The sequence below is a fragment of the Cydia strobilella genome, chromosome Z, assembly GCF_947568885.1.
Source record: "Cydia strobilella chromosome Z, ilCydStro3.1, whole genome shotgun sequence".
NCBI lineage: Eukaryota > Metazoa > Arthropoda > Insecta > Lepidoptera > Tortricidae > Cydia > Cydia strobilella.
Genome location: NC_086068.1, coordinates 58,453,444 through 58,471,137, shown reverse-complemented (window position 1 = coordinate 58,471,137; position 17,694 = coordinate 58,453,444). Strand labels below are relative to the sequence as shown.

General features: G+C 38.4%; 1 protein-coding gene across 1 annotated transcript in view; it reads right to left on the bottom strand.

Moving 5' to 3' along the window:
- Positions 1-700: 700 nt before the first annotated feature.
- The window catches only part of LOC134755229 (dual specificity mitogen-activated protein kinase kinase 7-like), a 53,667-nt gene continuing 36,673 nt past the window's right edge, over positions 701-17,694 (bottom strand). Inside the window, exons 17-18 of the mRNA XM_063691752.1 lie at positions 10,278-10,380; positions 701-8,375 (exon numbers count right to left, since the gene is read on the bottom strand). Of these exons, the coding sequence (XP_063547822.1) occupies positions 8,297-8,375; positions 10,278-10,380 (182 nt within the window). The 3' untranslated portion in view covers positions 701-8,296. The remainder of the gene's footprint in view (positions 8,376-10,277; positions 10,381-17,694) is intronic.

Below are 17,694 nucleotides of genomic sequence, written 5' to 3'. Positions count from 1 at the left end.
TCATAGAGAACGTATATTTAGAGTAAAACCCAAATTTCTCCAGGATGGTACACATTTTCCAAGATGGCTGCAACTCCTCGAGGTCCCCAAATGTCAAATAGTGTGATATTCGCTTCCTATTAGCAAGACCATCTTTATCCGTTTCGGGCGAATGAATTTCTTCATCACTGCTAATAATAATAACACTTTCCTCTTCTTGGTAAGTGACAAAATGGTCGATATCTTCACAACCCCGTGCGACAGGGTGTGTTACGACAAATGTAGTGTCAATTTGAAAAGGACTTTTTGGTCTATTGACGACAAATGTAGTGTCCATTTGAAAAGGACTTTTTGGTCTATTGACGACAAATGTAGTGTCAAGGCCTTTGGTTTTTGAATTGCTTGGGCCAGCCTCGCATAACAAATTTGAAGAGGGCACATTATGGGTGAGTAAACTGGAGCCAGATAAAGTATTCATCGGAGGTCTCTGGCGTGATTTGTTCAGCAAATGGCCCGGCAACGTTGGCAAAGGTGCCAGGGGTACAGGAATCCTTGTTCCCGCTTTCTTTGTCTGGTTTTTGTTTAAATTTTCTTTGTCCAGATGTTTATCCATTTTATTAAGCACTTCACTAAAGTTTTTATTACTCTTGTATAATTCTTTTATCTTATTGCACTTCGGCACGACCACCGCGACCGTTAATATGTTTAAGCTAAAGAGAAATTATGCCGGGTAGGTACATAAAAATCAGGTCAGTTGATAATTTTAATTTAAATTTAACAATAGGAAATGTAAATAAATAACAAACGGACCAGAGATAAACCAAAACATGATCATCATGTCAGCATTCAATGGTCATGGGTTATAGACAAAAAAAAGAACCGTCATTGTCACCAAAATTGAAGAATGTCATTAATACTGTAATGATTGTTCAGCTCTTATTGTCTAACAAATTAGACACTTTCATTTGAGATCAAATTTTCAAAGGCACAAGGCACAACGGTTGGACTGATTTGAATCTTAGTAGTGATCAAAGAGTATAATAGTATATGTATGCCTGTCTAGCTAATCAAATATAAAGAATTGGGGCCACAGTTTTATTTGGTAGAACCACAGAGTAACTTATACTAGAGCGGTACTGTCATAGTAAATTTTGTAACCCCAGTAAATTCACTGCCATCTGATATCGATAAAATGTATTTAAATATGGATAAATGATTTTTTTAATTTGCATTAATTATTTTTATGATTTTGACCCATGTTTTTTCACTGATATGCGTTAAAATTGTTAAATAACAAACGAAACCGTCAAAGCCATTTATACAACAGTTGGCCAAAGCTAGTAGCGCCTTCTGAACGACAATCAAATTTTCTTCATTTTCGAGGCACGTTTTTTCCTTAGACTGTATCTATCTATTACGGAGTTATATCTATCTTTGGTAGAACTGTTTTGGACAACTAGGCGAAGAAAAATTAAAGGCCTTGCATCATAGTATTTCCACACAGACCACTCAGCAAATGATAAGCTCACTAGCTCATGCAGTGACTTAGATGAGAGGATTCTAGAGGGAAACTACTAACTCTTGGAGCAGTTGGAGCTTCATGAAATCATTTCATAATTAATACAGATAATAAACTCAGTACCTAAATAAGTTAATTTTAAGTTAATAAGGCTACGGATTGTTTTGTTAGGCATTACCCGATGATGTAGTCCACTATCCATATCACGAACATTTTAGGAACTGTTTTGACGATTATAAAAACAAGGGGATTAAGTGTAAGCACTTAGACTATACGGAAAAAGGGGGAAAGGAAAAGGGATTCAGGTATCAGACTTACAGGAGCTATCGACAATACAGTAGAGAAGTTGAAGATTACAAAAGTCCCAAGTGGGGTAAGTCATAGATCTCGGAGTCTTGGAGATGTCCACCCAAGGCAATGGTACCAGCGCATTCATAGAACGTTGGGTATGTAATTATGTATTGTTATGATTAACTTAGCGCTTACGTCATGGTGACGTCACCGACAGTTAGGGTCAGTCGATGTTATACTGCGAGCAGAGCCAGTCGTACCGCGTGATGTTTGTGTTGGCGAATCGTTGGAAATACATTACATCGTATGATATACTGAGGTAAATACGGTACGTTACATAGCGAATCAATTTCCTCATCACTGCTAATTATAATTGGGTCACTTGGCTCTTCTTGGTAAGCAACAAAATTATCGATGTTTTCGATTATCGAGTTTAGTGTCAATTTGAACGGGACTTTTTGGTCTATTGCCAACGCTTTTATGTTTTGAATTGCTTGGGCCAGCCACGCATAACGAATTTAAAGATGTGCCCACATTATGATTATTTTGAATTATAGTTAATTTTTATTATTTAGACACTATAGTCTGTTTTTTTATTCCGTAGACTAAAATGATATTTCTTGTGCTGCTAGATTTTTACGTCTTATATTTATATTCATAAGACGTAAAAAACCTAACAACACATAAAATTTTATTTTAGTCTACGGAATAAATAAAAAAACAGACTATAAGTTTGTGATTCTACGTTATTTAGAACTCGAGATATTAATGATATACGTATAATTAAAAATGCCTGAAAAAAATTGGTGCTTTTGTCCAGCGTGTCCACATTTACGACAATTTGTTCGAGCACTGCCGCACTATAAGTACCTAGGTATTTAGAAAACGAATATTCAATAATTTTAGTAACATTATTAGTATTGTCACGGAATAAATAATAGAACGTATTGTTACATACCTAAATCAGGCCTTCTTATTAGCAAGGCCATCTTTATCTGGTTCGGGCGAATGAATTTCTTCATCACTGCTAATGATAATAACACTTTCCTCGTCTTGGTAAGTGACAAAATCGTCGATATCTTCACAACCCCGTGCGACAGGGTGTGTTACGACAAATGTAGTGTCAATTTGAAAAGGACTTTTTGGTCTATCGATGACAAATGTAGTGTCCATTTGAAAAGAACCTTTTGGTCTATCGACGACAAATGTAGTGTCCATTTGAAAAGAACCTTTTGGTCTATTGATGACAAATGTAGTGTCAAGGCCTTTGGTTTTTGAATTGCTTGGGCCAGCCTCGCATAACAAATTTGAAGAGGGCACATTTTGGGTGAGTCCACTGGAGCCAGATAAAGTATTCATTGGAGGTCTCTGGCGTGATTTGTTCAGCAAATGGCCCGGCAAAGTTGGTAAAGGTGCCAGGGGTACAGGAATCCTTGTTCCCGCTTTCTTTGTCTGCTTTTTGTTTAAATTTTCTTTCTTCAGATGTTTCTCCATTTTATTAAGCACTTCAATAAAGTTTTTCTTCCTGTTGTATAATTCTTTTATCTTATTGCACTTCGACACGACCAGCGCGACCGTTAATATGTTTAAGCTAAAGATGAATTATTAATAATAAAAATTCTTTTATGTTTTGAATTGCTTGGGCCTGCCACGCATAACGAATTTGAAGATATGCTCACATTATGATTATTTTGAATTATAGTTAATTTTTATTATTTAGACACTATAGTCTGTTTTTTTATTCCGTAGACTAAAATGATATTTCTTGTGCTGCTAGATTTTTACGTCTTATATTTATATTCATAAGAAGTAAAAAACCTAACAACACATAAAATTTCATTTTAGTCTACGGAATCTAAGTATCTAAGTAGGTATAGGTAGGTAGGTAGGTAAGTAAGTAGGAATAGTATCTAAGTTTGTTTAGTTTAAGTTTAAGTTTAGTTTTTTAAGTGCATAAATGTTTAAAATGTAAAAATGAGCGCTATCTCGCCAACAAACTGCAATCGCAGTTTGGCGAGGAATATAATTATAAGAAAATTGTTGTGATGTACATTGAGATAAATAAATTTAAAAAAAAACTATAAGTTTGTGATTCTACGTTATTTAGAACTCGAGATATTAATGATATACGTATAATTAAAAATGCCTGAAAAAAATTGGTGCTTTTGTCCAGCGTGTCCACATTTACGACAATTTGTTCGAGCACTCTGCTGCACTATAAGTACCTAGGTATTTAGAAAACGAATATTTAATAATTTTAGTAACATTATTAGTATTGTCACGGAATAAATAATAGAACGTATTGTTACATACCTAAATCAGGGGCACTTTCTGATATTCGCTTCTTATTAGCAAGGCCATCTTTATCTGGTTCGGGCGAATGAATTTCTTCATCACTGCTAATAATAATAACACTTTCCTCATCTTGGTAAGTGACAAAATCGTCGATATCTTCACAACCCCGTGCGACAGAGTGTGTTACAACAAATGTAGTGTCCATTTGAAAAGAACTTTTTGGTCTATTGACGACAAATGTAGTGTCAAGGCCTTTGGTTTTTGAATTGCTTGGGCCAGCCTCGCATAACAAATTTGAAGAGGGCACATTATGGGTGAGTCCACTGGAGTCAGATAAAGTATTCATATAGGTCTCTGGCGTGATTTGTTCAGCAAATAGCCCGGCAAAGTTGGCAGGGGTGCCAGGGGTACAGGAATCCTTGTTCCCGCTTTCTTTGTCTGGTTTTTGTTTAAATTTTCTTTCTCCAGATGTTTATCCATTTTATTAAGCACTTCACTAAAGTTTTTCTTACTCTTGTATAATTCTTTTATCTTATTGCACTTCGGGACGACCAGCGCGAGCACTTTGCTCTGGTTATACTATGACTATAGGCTGGTTTTAGTGTCACGCGGACCGTCCGTGCGGATCGCTCTGCACCGTCAAATTGTATGAGAAAGCTGTCCGCGTGGACGGTCGTCCGCGCGGACCACTCTAAAACGCTACATATTCGGAGCAATCCGCACGAATGGTCCGCGTGACACTAAAACCAGCCATATATAGGTAGGGGAGAGCGGGGACAAACGCAACACTTTGTACTTTGACCTTAGTTTCTGACTAACCCTTATTATTTTGATGAAATTAATGTAGTCATAATATAACTTCAGTTCATGCTCTGTACATTAACGTCTCGATTAACCTTATAATTGTGTATTTTGTATGTATTAGTGACTTTAAAAAAATTCGTCTTTTGTTAATTATGACATGTATTTTGTATATGTTATCAAAGATAGATATAACTCCGTAATAGTTGGATACAGTCTAAGGAAAAAACGTGCCTCGAAAATCACTAAAATCGATTCTCGCGCCACTAGTTTTGGCCTACATTCGTATAGAGGGCGTTGACTGTTTCGTTTGTTATTAATAATTTTAACCCATACCAGTGAAAGAACATGGGTCAAAATCATATTATAAATAATTAATGCAAATAAAAAAATCATTTATCCATACTTAAATACATTTTATCGTATTTTTATAAATATTTATTTTTAGTTTTAAAGTGTGTCGACAGATGGCAGTGAATTTACTGGGGTTACAAAATTTACTATGACAGTACCGCTCTAGTATAAGTTACTCTATGATTTTATTTATTGACATTGTTTCATATTTATTTATTGACATTGTTTCATATTATTCCCGATTTTTTTATTCCTAGTATGTAAGTAAATTTGCAATTAGAATTTGTTGTGACATTTTTATGCGCATGTTTTTATAAGTATTTATGTTAAGGTTAGATATGGTTACTTTGTATGTTCCTATTCATTTCTGTATTCCTAGCATGTAAGTGAATTGGTTTTAAACTGTAAACTTACATTGTTTCCAATAAATAAATTCAAATAAATTCAAATGACATGACCTCGTTGGCGGGCCGAAAGTAACAAGACACAGAGGTATATAATATCACCTGCCCTCACAGAATAAATAATGGTACTACCGTACAGAAAGGATACTTCCTACAAAACCGAAGTATGACAGCGGTTCAGGGTCGAATCATGCTGTCCTTTTTAATATATGGCACTATCCCTTTCGGCTATTTAGGGTTGTCAAAATTCAAGTCATTATCTTACCTGTGGTCGTGCACGCAAAGGGACGTCAAGTTGTGCAAACCTTAATAATTGCTCGGAGCAATGCTGAGCCGAACGGAGCAGTTTGCCCGAAGCGAGGAGTTTCGCACCTCCGCTGCCACTGAAATTTCTCTGTACATTTCTGGGTCGTATGGTACATAGCGTCAATGTATTCTCAATGTTAGGCGACAATTGTCAGCATGGCGCGTCGCAACACGGTTACGTAGTTAAAAGTGACAAGGCAAAAACGGACGACTATACACAGCAAATAAATATCAGAGCCTTGTGACTGTACAAAATATGTATTACTCTTAAAGCTTGCCTAAATCTACGCTTGTATCATCTTAACTCGTGTATGAAGCGAATTTTGTAAAGCGCAGGGCACCCGCCCTCAACTTACAAATACACAAAAACACTCGTACATTGTGTCTACACAAACCAATGCATAGGCCATTAATGAATTGCTTTTATTTAAATCTGTAGGGCCACGTAAATACAGCCAGCGTCGACTACACGGGCCTTTTTATTTTAAAATCAGATTTCGATTTTTTTTATCTTATTCCTGCTCAGAATCACGACTATTCGACCCTAATATATGAAAAAGTGTCTCAAAATTCCATATAATTTCGTTCCTTCCAATTCGTTACCTTCATACAGTCTGTGAAAAATGGTAACGGAATGAAAATAAAAATCTTGGGACAATTTTTTCCTCCTATAAGGATAGAACAAGCTCGTGATTCTGAATAGAAATAAGATAAGCGTACAACTTATAAAATGTCCTATACATGAACGGTGGTTCTCGCTGCTCGCTCGGAAATGTCATGGCCCTCGGATAACTTGTTATACTATCATTCGCAATACTCTAATAAGTCTTAACTTGACATAGTTTGTACTAAGTCTAAAATTATACAACTTTTTAGCCTAACTTGTAAATCACTTGATATAGCTATAAAACTTCTGTGAGACTCGAAAATATTAAAGGGTTATTAAGTCTAGGTCGAACGGTGCAGTCGGTGCTGCAGTCGATCCTCAAAAACGGATCGAACCATTTCTAACGTTTACTGGACTTAATAATACTCACGTGAGTAACACGTTTAAAATATTTTTAAATTGATGTACATAACTTGGAAGTCAACGCACAGCTTTAATCGTACCTACATTTAATTTTGTGGCTAGGTATCCTTGATTTAATTTGTATAAACCTGTTAATACAAGGGCCGTGCATAGTTTGATTTGATTACAGCTTAGTACTCGTCTAAAATTATCATCTTTATTTGCATAGGACATTGGAAGAAATCTTACAGAGACAACAATCTAAAAAACGGCGTAAGTACCGGATTTATCTGCGTTTGTGTGCTTCAGTCTGATACGATTAGAATTTTGATTTGGAAATAAATATTCGTAATTTAGTACACATCTATAGATTATTTTAACTCTTTACGATTTAGCTTTCCTATTGGATTTTAAAAATAGATTCATGCATTTAAGGGTTAAGTTATTGTATAAACTTTCGTTCGCTAATCAATCAAATATTGTATAAACAGTGTTTTTCAGTCATCATGTTCATGCATTTTATTAGAATGAAGCAGAAAGTAGCAAAACAATAAATTCAATGACAGTGCGGGTATTTCCGGTCCTAATTTAACGATAAATATTTGGTGAAGACTAAACTGAAGCACAGTTAAAATCAAACTATACGTTGCCCAACTGTGAAACTACGTAACAGCCTACTTTGACTCGTGTCGCTTATACATAGTATTCCAATAAATCGTAAAGTTAATACGGGTAGATCGTTTTTTTCATTCGTCATGTCTTGGTTGTTATCAGCACAGATTTTTTAAATGACAGGAAATATTTTAAATACAATGATCCAAGTCTTGAAAAAGCAATTTATGTCAAGTCTTGTTAATACATTTATTATTAATTTTATTTAAACCAAGATCACTCTTAGCCTTGCCGACAACAACCGAGAAATGAAGCACAATCTAAGCAAATAGACCCGAACTGTTAAATGTGACGTACAAAGTTTGACTTGATTTAGTCGAGACTCAATTTGACATAATGTGTTTGACATAACCATAACAAGCTATTGCCTCAAATTTGACATAAGCTTGACTATCAATTATACAATAAAAAAATAATCATGTCATCACAAACAACAAGTCCGCCTATTGAGTAGAGTTTTTTGAAACGCGGGGTTGCCTGCTTCAACTTTTTATAATCTCAAGCCGAGTATGATGTTCAAGCTGTAATGTCAAACGATGACTGTAATCTCATGACGCAAGGTTACCTTGAAGCGTAACTGTGACTTGTTTGTGGGTGGCTCTACCTCTACGGTGTGCAGTACGCGACGTGGTGGAGCCACTTGTCGACGTACCACGTGTCGCGGCGCTAGTCCGCGGGGCGCGGGGGCGGCGCCCGAGGGGGGAGGGGGGACGCGGGCACACTCCAACTCTCCGCTGGCGCCCATCTGTATTACATAGTTCAGGTTTAGAATCGGTTTGTGACGTCATAGATCATGCTGAGCTCTTTTTGTTATTGAAAGGCACATCGTCATAGTCTGCATCTTCTCAAATGATTTTTACGCTAAGACGGTAATATGTTAAACAAAAGCCACTGTTCCTTTTCAGTGAGTGGTCGGCCATTGTGTCTGACAATGGCACGCGCCGTAGCACGCGCTCAGACTCAATGGATTTTTAACATATTACCGTATTAGGCGTAAAAATCAATTGAGAAGATGCAGACTATAAACTTGCCGCAAAGCAAACTGCCGACCGAGGTCATATCACTAACCCTCTCACTCTTGCCATGATCAGGTAAGCGTGAATGAGAAGTTATACTACCGCGGCCGTCAATTTGGTTAGTTGATAGTATAGTAAGTTAACTAGAAAAGTATGCGTTTCGATTTAGATACTGCATCTTTAAAGATAGATTAATAACCATTTCTCCGTATCGGAGAATTTAAAATAACGGGATTAGATGGTGAATGGAGATAGTCTTAGTCACCTGTATAATTACCAATCTGCATATGAACGTGCGACGGTAATTGTGACGAGATCATGATAATTATAATAACGGGTACCAGTAACTTCAAAATGGCTTTGGAAATGGTCTTATTTAAATTTTAAGGGTATTAATATCTCACTTGTAACTAGCGTCTTGTTACGATCGGGTAAGACTCCTCCAGCTAAGACTCTTCTGTGTGATGGTTTTACGGTGCTTGGTATTCGAACCAGGTAATTGAACAAACTAGACTCGCCTGTTTCCGCCTGCAACGTGATGCCACTTGACGTAACCGCTCAGCCTCCTCTTGAAGAGGCGAGCGAGGGAAGCCGCCTGTATAAACTAGCTAGTATCAGCTCACCTGTTGGAGTGCGGGTGCCGCTCCCGCCTGCCTGCAACGTGATGCCACTTGACGTAACCGCTCAGCCTCCTCTTGAGGAGGCGAGCGAGGGAAGCCGCCTGTATAAACTAGCTAGTATCAGCTCACCTGTTGGAGTGCGGGTGCGGCTCCCGCCTGCCTGCAACGTGATGCCACTTGACGTAACCGCTCAGCCTCCTCTTGAGGAGGCGAGCGAGTGAAGCCGCCTGTATAAACTAGCTAGTATCAGCTCACCTGTTGGAGTGCGGGTGCGGCTCCCGCCTGCCTGCAACGTGATGCCACTTGACGTAACCGCTCAGCCTCCTCTTGAGGAGGCGAGCGAGTGAAGCCGCCTGTATAAACTAGCTAGTATCAGCTCACCTGTTGGAGTGCGGGTGCGGCTCCCGCCTGCCTGCAACGTGATGCATCTTGACGTAACCGCTCAGCCTCCTCTTGAGGAGGCGAGCGAGGGAAGCGGCCTGTATAAACTAGCTAGTTTCAGCTCACCTGTTGGAGTGCGGGTGCGGCTCCCGCCTGCCTGCAACGTGATGCATCTTGACGTAACCGCTCAGCCTCCTCTTGAGGAGGCGAGCGAGGGAAGCGGCCTGTATAAACTAGCTAGTTTCAGCTCACCTGTTGGAGTGCGGGTGCGGCTCCCGCCTGCCTGCAACGTGATGCCACTTGACGTAACCGCTCAGCCTCCTCTTGAGGAGGCGAGCGAGTGAAGCCGCCTGTATAAACTAGCTAGTATCAGCTCACCTGTTGGAGTGCGGGTGCGGCTCCCGCCTGCCTGCAACGTGATGCCACTTGACGTAACCGCTCAGCCTCCTCTTGAGGAGGCGAGCGAGTGAAGCCGCCTGTATAAACTAGCTAGTATCAGCTCACCTGTTGGAGTGCGGGTGCGGCTCCCGCCTGCCTGCAACGTGATGCCACTTGACGTAACCGCTCAGCCTCCTCTTGAGGAGGCGAGCGAGTGAAGCCGCCTGTATAAACTAGCTAGTATCAGCTCACCTGTTGGAGTGCGGGTGCGGCTCCCGCCTGCCTGCAACGTGATGCCACTTGACGTAACCGCTCAGCCTCCTCTTGAGGAGTCCAGCGAGCGAGTGAAGCCAGCCTGCGACGCGACATACGGTCACGCCCCGTACCGCAACGCGAGCTCTTTGGTCATTTTTCTCTCAATTTTATCGTTACATACTTATATAATTAAAAAGTGATAGGTATTGAAAAGGATTTGGTAATTATGGCAAGGTTGAGGAGTTAAAGTGTCTATTATTAATTGAGACAGGGTCATAGTCATAAATATGACGATAAATGGTTATAGCGCAGTCAAGAAAATTATAAGGCGGTGGTAATTATGACGAGAAATCTATAGATTAGGTATCATGATAGAAAGTGGGTTACTAAAGTTATGTGTGTACTAAATATAAGAGGGCAGTATGTTACTGTTCGTGAACGGCCTTTTTCAAAGAAATCTGCGGTGAGTTTCTCATGCGTCCATAGAAAATAAAAAGGTGGTAGTTATTACGTAGGTGGGACACGAATATGGTGGAACTGACTTGTCACAATCATAATAGGAATAATGAATAATCAGGAAGGGATAAAGTAATGTTGGGGAAATCACAATAAACTATTTTTTGAACCAAAGAGCTGCGCATACTGCCATGTGCCCGGTTGTTAGCGATGATAATGGACATGAAACCTACACCACGCTAGAAGCAGGCCGGATTGTGAGCTCACATACAGAAAGCAACCTTAATGCCTGTGCAATATGGTATTATTCGGCACGACGGTAGTTGTATACGAAATCGAACTGCGTGAAAGCAATGTTCGGTTTCGGAATAAATCGCCTTCGTACCAATACTGACAGGTCTGATACTAGATTGTCATTTACAAAAGCAAGAAAAAATGACTTATTGCAATATGTTCAGTGAATCCACAATCAACTTAAGTACAGCTAAAGTACCACTAGCCCGCAAGCATTATGGCTCCTCCACACTATCGGCGATGATCGTTTATAGTATCATCGTCTATCATCACCGATAGTGTAGAGGAGCCATTACAACAAAACACTGCAGATGAAAGGAATACTATCTTCATTCATTGTCCGTTGAACACTCGTTTTATGCCTCCTCTACACTTTCAACTATCTGCACGTTGAACGTATCATCGTCTATCATCGTGCAAGCATCCACATGATCGCCTGTAGTAAGTTTGTCAACGCAACCACCCGGCGATTCCCTTTGATGCGTGCCCAAAAAACCGACAACACACGGGTCGCAGGCGAGGAGCTATAATTGGCTGTATTTCTACTCTACACTATCGGCGATGATAGACGATGACTGGTGGGCACGATAATGTAGAGGGCATACTCGATAGTCCCCGCCAGCGACCCGTGAGTTGTCGGTTTTTTGGGCAAGCATCAAGAAATCGCCGGGTTGTTGCGTTGTACAGACGATCATGTGAATACTTGCACGATGATCTTACCGATGATACTACCAACGATCATCGCCGGTAGTGTATAGGAGGCATTAGGATGGTATTCCACCTATATAATTTCTGTGTCCAATGTGCATTGCGTCTCAATCTCTTATTAGGGAAAATGTGAGACGCAAATACACATTGGATAGGTGTAATAAGACCCTTACGTACGTCTGCGGTTGCATCTAATTATGCTTTGGTTTCATTGCAACTAAATATAATGCCATTGGCTTTATTTATCCCAAAATTCAACACAAATTAATCCCAAAGAGTCTAAATGTCAATGTTTTTACTTCAAAAATAGCCGAACGTCATATGACTTATTCATATCATCCAAATCACAAAATACCTAAATATTAAAAAAAATTTTTTTATTAAATCATGTTCCATAAAAAAGGGGTAAAAACGGGACCCTATTACTAAGACTCCGCACAAATTTTCACAAATTATGTATTTCTGCTGCCGCTATAACAACAAATACTAAAAACAGAATAAAATTAATATTTAAGTGGGGTTCTAATACAACGCGATTTTTTTTGCGTTTATTGCGTAATGGTACGGAACCCTTTGCGCGCGAGTCCGACTCTCACTTGGCCGGTTTTTTAATATACAAGTTTGACTATGCCTTAAGCGCAATTTTATAACCTTTGTCGTATTAACAATTATAGTTTGTCAAAGGACTGTCTCATCTCAAACATAGACAGACAGAATAATCATACTATCTTTGTCTTACACAAGTACACGCACCCAAAAGAAAAGGATGAGTATAGTTTTTTTTGTTCTTATTTACTGACAATTTGGTTTGACCAACTATAGTTTAATTTGTTGTTTTTTTTTTAACAGTCCGCAGAAACTAAACACGGTAATATAGAATAATGTAGGTAATTTGACATATAGGTATTATGATACCACGTCGATTTGAAGTTTAAGCATTATGAGATTTATGAGAATGTGGTATTTTGAGAAACAAATTTAGGCATTCTGGGATTCGGGCATTTTGACACTATTTTGTTTTGGGGATCTAGTAATTATAAAACTAAAATTAGGTGCAATTAAACCAAAACCTAATTATGACCACTTTCCATTGTCGTTTCTATGGAGCTGTGGCAATTAGATTGCAAACAATCAATAGCCAAATACAAAGAAAATTCTGTCGGAAAAGACTTTAAACTTTATTCCTTCTGCAGCGTTCGATTTCAGCCCGTACTAGCAAGGTGTTAAGGTGTATTTTAGTGTGGCAAGGCGGGTGATGAGCAACAGATGGGCAGGCGATGTGGGGCGCGTGAGAGCAAAGCGAGGGACGCTTGGACAAACATTCGTGAATGTTTGTTCAAACGTCCGACAGAAATACAGTATACACAGGGTTTTATACAGACAAATACAGCCAATGTTTAGTGAGTGCAATGCGATTTTTCCATGATTTATATTCAAGATCAGATAATTTACGATGTGTAAAATTAATTGGTGCGATACAGAGGGAATGCGATCGAGTTCACGCAGTCGCTAACGTAAACGTCAAGTGTCAACTCGTGGTACGGCTATAGGCGTCAAGTGACAAGTTTGGTCAAAAGGAGAATGTGTAAGCATTCACACTTATTTATTTTACTGAATTTGTTTTTGACTAAACAGAAAAGTGACGAAGCCCTCCAGTGGTGAAGGCCGGATTCGAACTGGCGTCTAGCTATCGCGGCTAACGCCATGAACCCCTAGGCCACCTCGCCACGGCGGTACCCGTCCCAATTTCTCGATTACTAAGATGGCATATAGTCGAGAAATTGTGAAGAGTACCGCCGTGACGAGGTGGCCTAGGGGTTCATGGCGTTAGCCGCGATAGCTAGACGCCAGTTCGAATCCGGCCTTCACCACTGGAGGGCTTCGTCACTTTTTCTTTAATATATGACATCTATTACAGTTCATAATTTATATATAGTGGTGTGACTATTTAAAACACAAATCAAAATATTTAATTAAATAATTAAATTTGTTTCCAAAGTTGTTCAGTGATGTCAGTTATTAAAATTATTTGCATTGCAAGCACTACACATTTAAAAATGATAACACACTAGCTTATATTAGTGAGAACTAAACACATTTTGGACCAGAAGACGCTATCCTGTATACCGAGAGCCTACCGCGAAAAACGAAATTTCTCTATCTTTCACGAAATTTCGTTATCGCATTGATAATTTATATGGGGCATTTTCTATGAAAAGAGATCTTATTGTCGATGGCGCTTACGCCGCACAGCGTCGCGCGGCATTGTATTTATATCGGAGCATCGTTTATAATGGCGTAAGCGCCATCGACAATTAGGTCCCTTTTTATAGAAAATACCACATATATAACCCTTTGATCTGATTGATTAATATATTTACGACATTTTTTCATATTCCTCTCAGATTGACTCTTAAGTTACCACTTTATAAGCAGAATTAAAAAATTAATAAGTAATTAAAGCTAAATCAGTATACAAGAAAGCGTTTTCTAGAATAATTTTGTACATGTTTAAATACTACGCTGGCCATGTCATTATACTGCAATACGGCGTATTTTCGGCATGTAGCTAGCAACAAGTAGGTAATACTAGTAGATGAGCGTCGCTTCCACTTTCCTGTGTAAAATTATACGTCATCAGAAAATATGACTGTGGTCTACAATGGATAAAAATGGTGGCGGTAATTAGATTGCCGTTTAGACATAATTGCAGTGGAAAGTGAAAGCAGTCGGTTTGATACGCTATAAGAACGTGTGTTTACATGTATATCGGTCCAGGCTCGAGAATTATATTCGAATTGAGATTAGAAAATGCCAAGCATTGATTACTCAGATATTGATGGATACAGTCTAAGAAAAAAAAACGTGCCTTGAAAATCACGAAAATTTGATTCTCGATCAGATGGCGCCACTACCTTTGGCCTACTCTCGTATAGAGGGCGTTGACGGTTTCGTGTTATTTAACAATTTTAACGCATATCAGTGAAAGAACATGGGTCAAAATCATAAAAATAATTAATGCAAATTAAAAAAAAACATTTATCCATATTTAAATATATTTTATCGTATTTTTATAAATCTTCATTTTTAGTTTTAAAGTGTGTCGATAGATGGCAGTGAATTTACTGTGGTTACAAAAATTACTATGACAGTACCGCTCTATGCTATTATATCCTCTTTGCTATAATCAAAACAGCGATTTTGATATTAAAGATTATTAGAGAATTTTTATCAACCCTTTTCCAGTCAATAGTACGTTTTATCGACCACATACGCGCCAATAGAATTTCAACTTAAGGATTTCGCTTCAAGGTCTAAAATAGATTGCACTTTCGGGAAATGTGACTTGTCTTCAAATTAATCATTAATGGGGTTGGCCGGTCGAAATGTTTAGCAGATGGCGCCAGTATAGCTTGCCCTGTCAATCCCTAGAAATGTGTCCCTAGATAGGTCGACAAACATCTACTGGCGTCGGTCAAAGAGAGCATAGTGCAAGGTATTTTGATGTTTACTGCATAGTTTACTAAAAGTTTTCATTTTCAGGTTAAAAGCTTTTGTGCAAAAATAGTAACACATTTTTAATGGTGTTTTTAGGGTTCTGTACTCAAAGGGTAAAAACGGGACCCTGTTACTAAGACTCTCCTGTCCGTCTGTCTGTTACCAGGCTGTATCTCATGAACCGTGATAGCTAGACAGTTAAAAATTTCACAGATCATGTATTTCTGTTGCCGCTATAACAACAAATACTAAAAGGTGCGCGAGTCCGGCTCGCACTTGGCCAGTTTTTTAAATGTAATTTTATGTCTTAGATGCCAGCCCTTTAAGCCAAATCTTATCGAAAAAGGGGCAAGCTATGGTGGGGCCATCCATGCAAACCAAAGAGTAAATTAAGTATCCTAGTGATAGGAATTTGCCTAGAATATTTCCGATTGAAAGAATATTACGTCTCACCCAAGGCAGTAGTTATTCCACTTTTAAATTTATTCTAAGCTTAATAACATCGTTGGAGGCGTTGTTAAAAATTAATTTACAGTTGGGTTGTTTTGTGGCTGGTTAATTCGAACACGCTTATTTTTTTTTATATATATCTTGGCAAGTTCTAATGAACGCGAGCCTGCAGTCAGTACGAGGGCCTGACTTTGATAGAGAAAGATAGTCTCATTGCGATTCCAATAAGAGGAAAGAGAAAATAGTGCCATGCTTTGTCCTTATCACCGACCGGGTGGCATCATAGGTAGGAGGCGATGGCGAAATACCGAAATTTATAAGAGTGAAAGACAAAAAATCCTATGCTGCCCAAATTTTATATATTCTTTCTCTTGCCCCCGGTCGCTCGGTGGCGCGTCTATAACTACTTGTATATACTATGTCTATGAGTCAGTAGCATCGAAAAACGAATAAAAGACTCACGGTAGGAAGCAATAGGGTGACTACTAGTCAAATCAGTTACTTTTTTCGAACTGTCAAAACGATTTTGCTACTATGGAATTTATTTGAAACACTAGCATGTGACGTCACAATCAAATTACCTACTCTTAGTTTCATACGGGTTTAAACTAGAAATTGTGTCTAAAAATAACTGCTGTCCACGTTTCTCTATTAATCTTCTGGTGCTTTATTTCATGCATGGTGTAAATTTTTTTTTAAATACAGTCAAATACCCTATATGATTATCATCTATTGAGATCAGGGGCCGTATCTCAAACGGCCAGACTCATATTGCTAGTGTTGACATGGACACATATTGTATGAACTGTACGGGGGGGGACAGGAGCCCGAAGTTTTTTTGGCGCGAAGCGTAAATATTAAGTTTAAGAGGGAGCTGACGCAATATTGTAATTTTGGAATATTTGTTAAACGTTTTTACAAAGGTAAATGTTATGAAAAAAAAATATACGGCAACGAAATTATATTCGCAAGGGTAGATTTAAAGAAAGTCTAATAATATAAGTCTAATACCGTTCTCGAACAGGCCCCAGAAAGCTCACCTTGTGTGGCTGTGAACTGAATGACATGGGTGATATCGTGAACTGACTGTATGTATGCACATTTTATTCAATTAGCCTCATGCATGAAGTTTATATTTGAACGAAATATGTTTTATTCGGATGTTTGTTACCGTTATATCATGTTACAAATGCATTTCCGTTTTTAAATTACCATTTAATTACTTAAAATTATAAATAAAAAGTACAAAAATTTGCCCGCGAAAAGCTAGTGAGCGAATCGCTCGAAACGCCACGTGACGTCACGCGTTCGACAGATTAGTGTCATTAGTAGCAAACGTCAGTTGGGCCGCCCAACGTGTGACGTCATCACGCTCTGTCGAATTCGCGCCAAAAATTATGAGCGTTTCAACCGCTCAAAAATTTTCAACATTTTAAATATTTTTTAATAAAATAATGTTAAGGTTTACAAAAGTGTTTTTATCATTTCCGGTGTTCCAACGATATTAATTATGAATCCAAAAATAAAAATAAATTCATGCATGGAGCTAATTATTTAAAGGTAACTGTATTAAAACTGGTCACTCACGTGTTTTTAAGTAAGTCGAAGATTGCTCGACATATTTCGCTCCATAACTAGGAGCTCCGGCGGGATCACGCGTTGGCGGATGGACGTAGGCTCCGCCAATGCATGCTGTCGCGTGTTTTGATATTAAAATGGCTTATTTGTCATAACCAATTTAGGCAATTACCTAACCTATAGTAGGTACTTCTTTTTTTAATAAATAAACACTATGGTAAGCGAAAGTTTCGTAGATATCTCGTTCGATTTCAACAAATTGTGCAAATGAACAAATGAATTTTGTACATGCTTATTGTATAAAACGTTCAGTTGCAAACGAAGCTTATATTTTAATTTGCAGGCATTCTGCGTAACATATTATTTATTGATCCAAATTTTCATGGTGTGATCCGTTTTATTTTACTGAAAAATGATTTTTCTGGGGTGA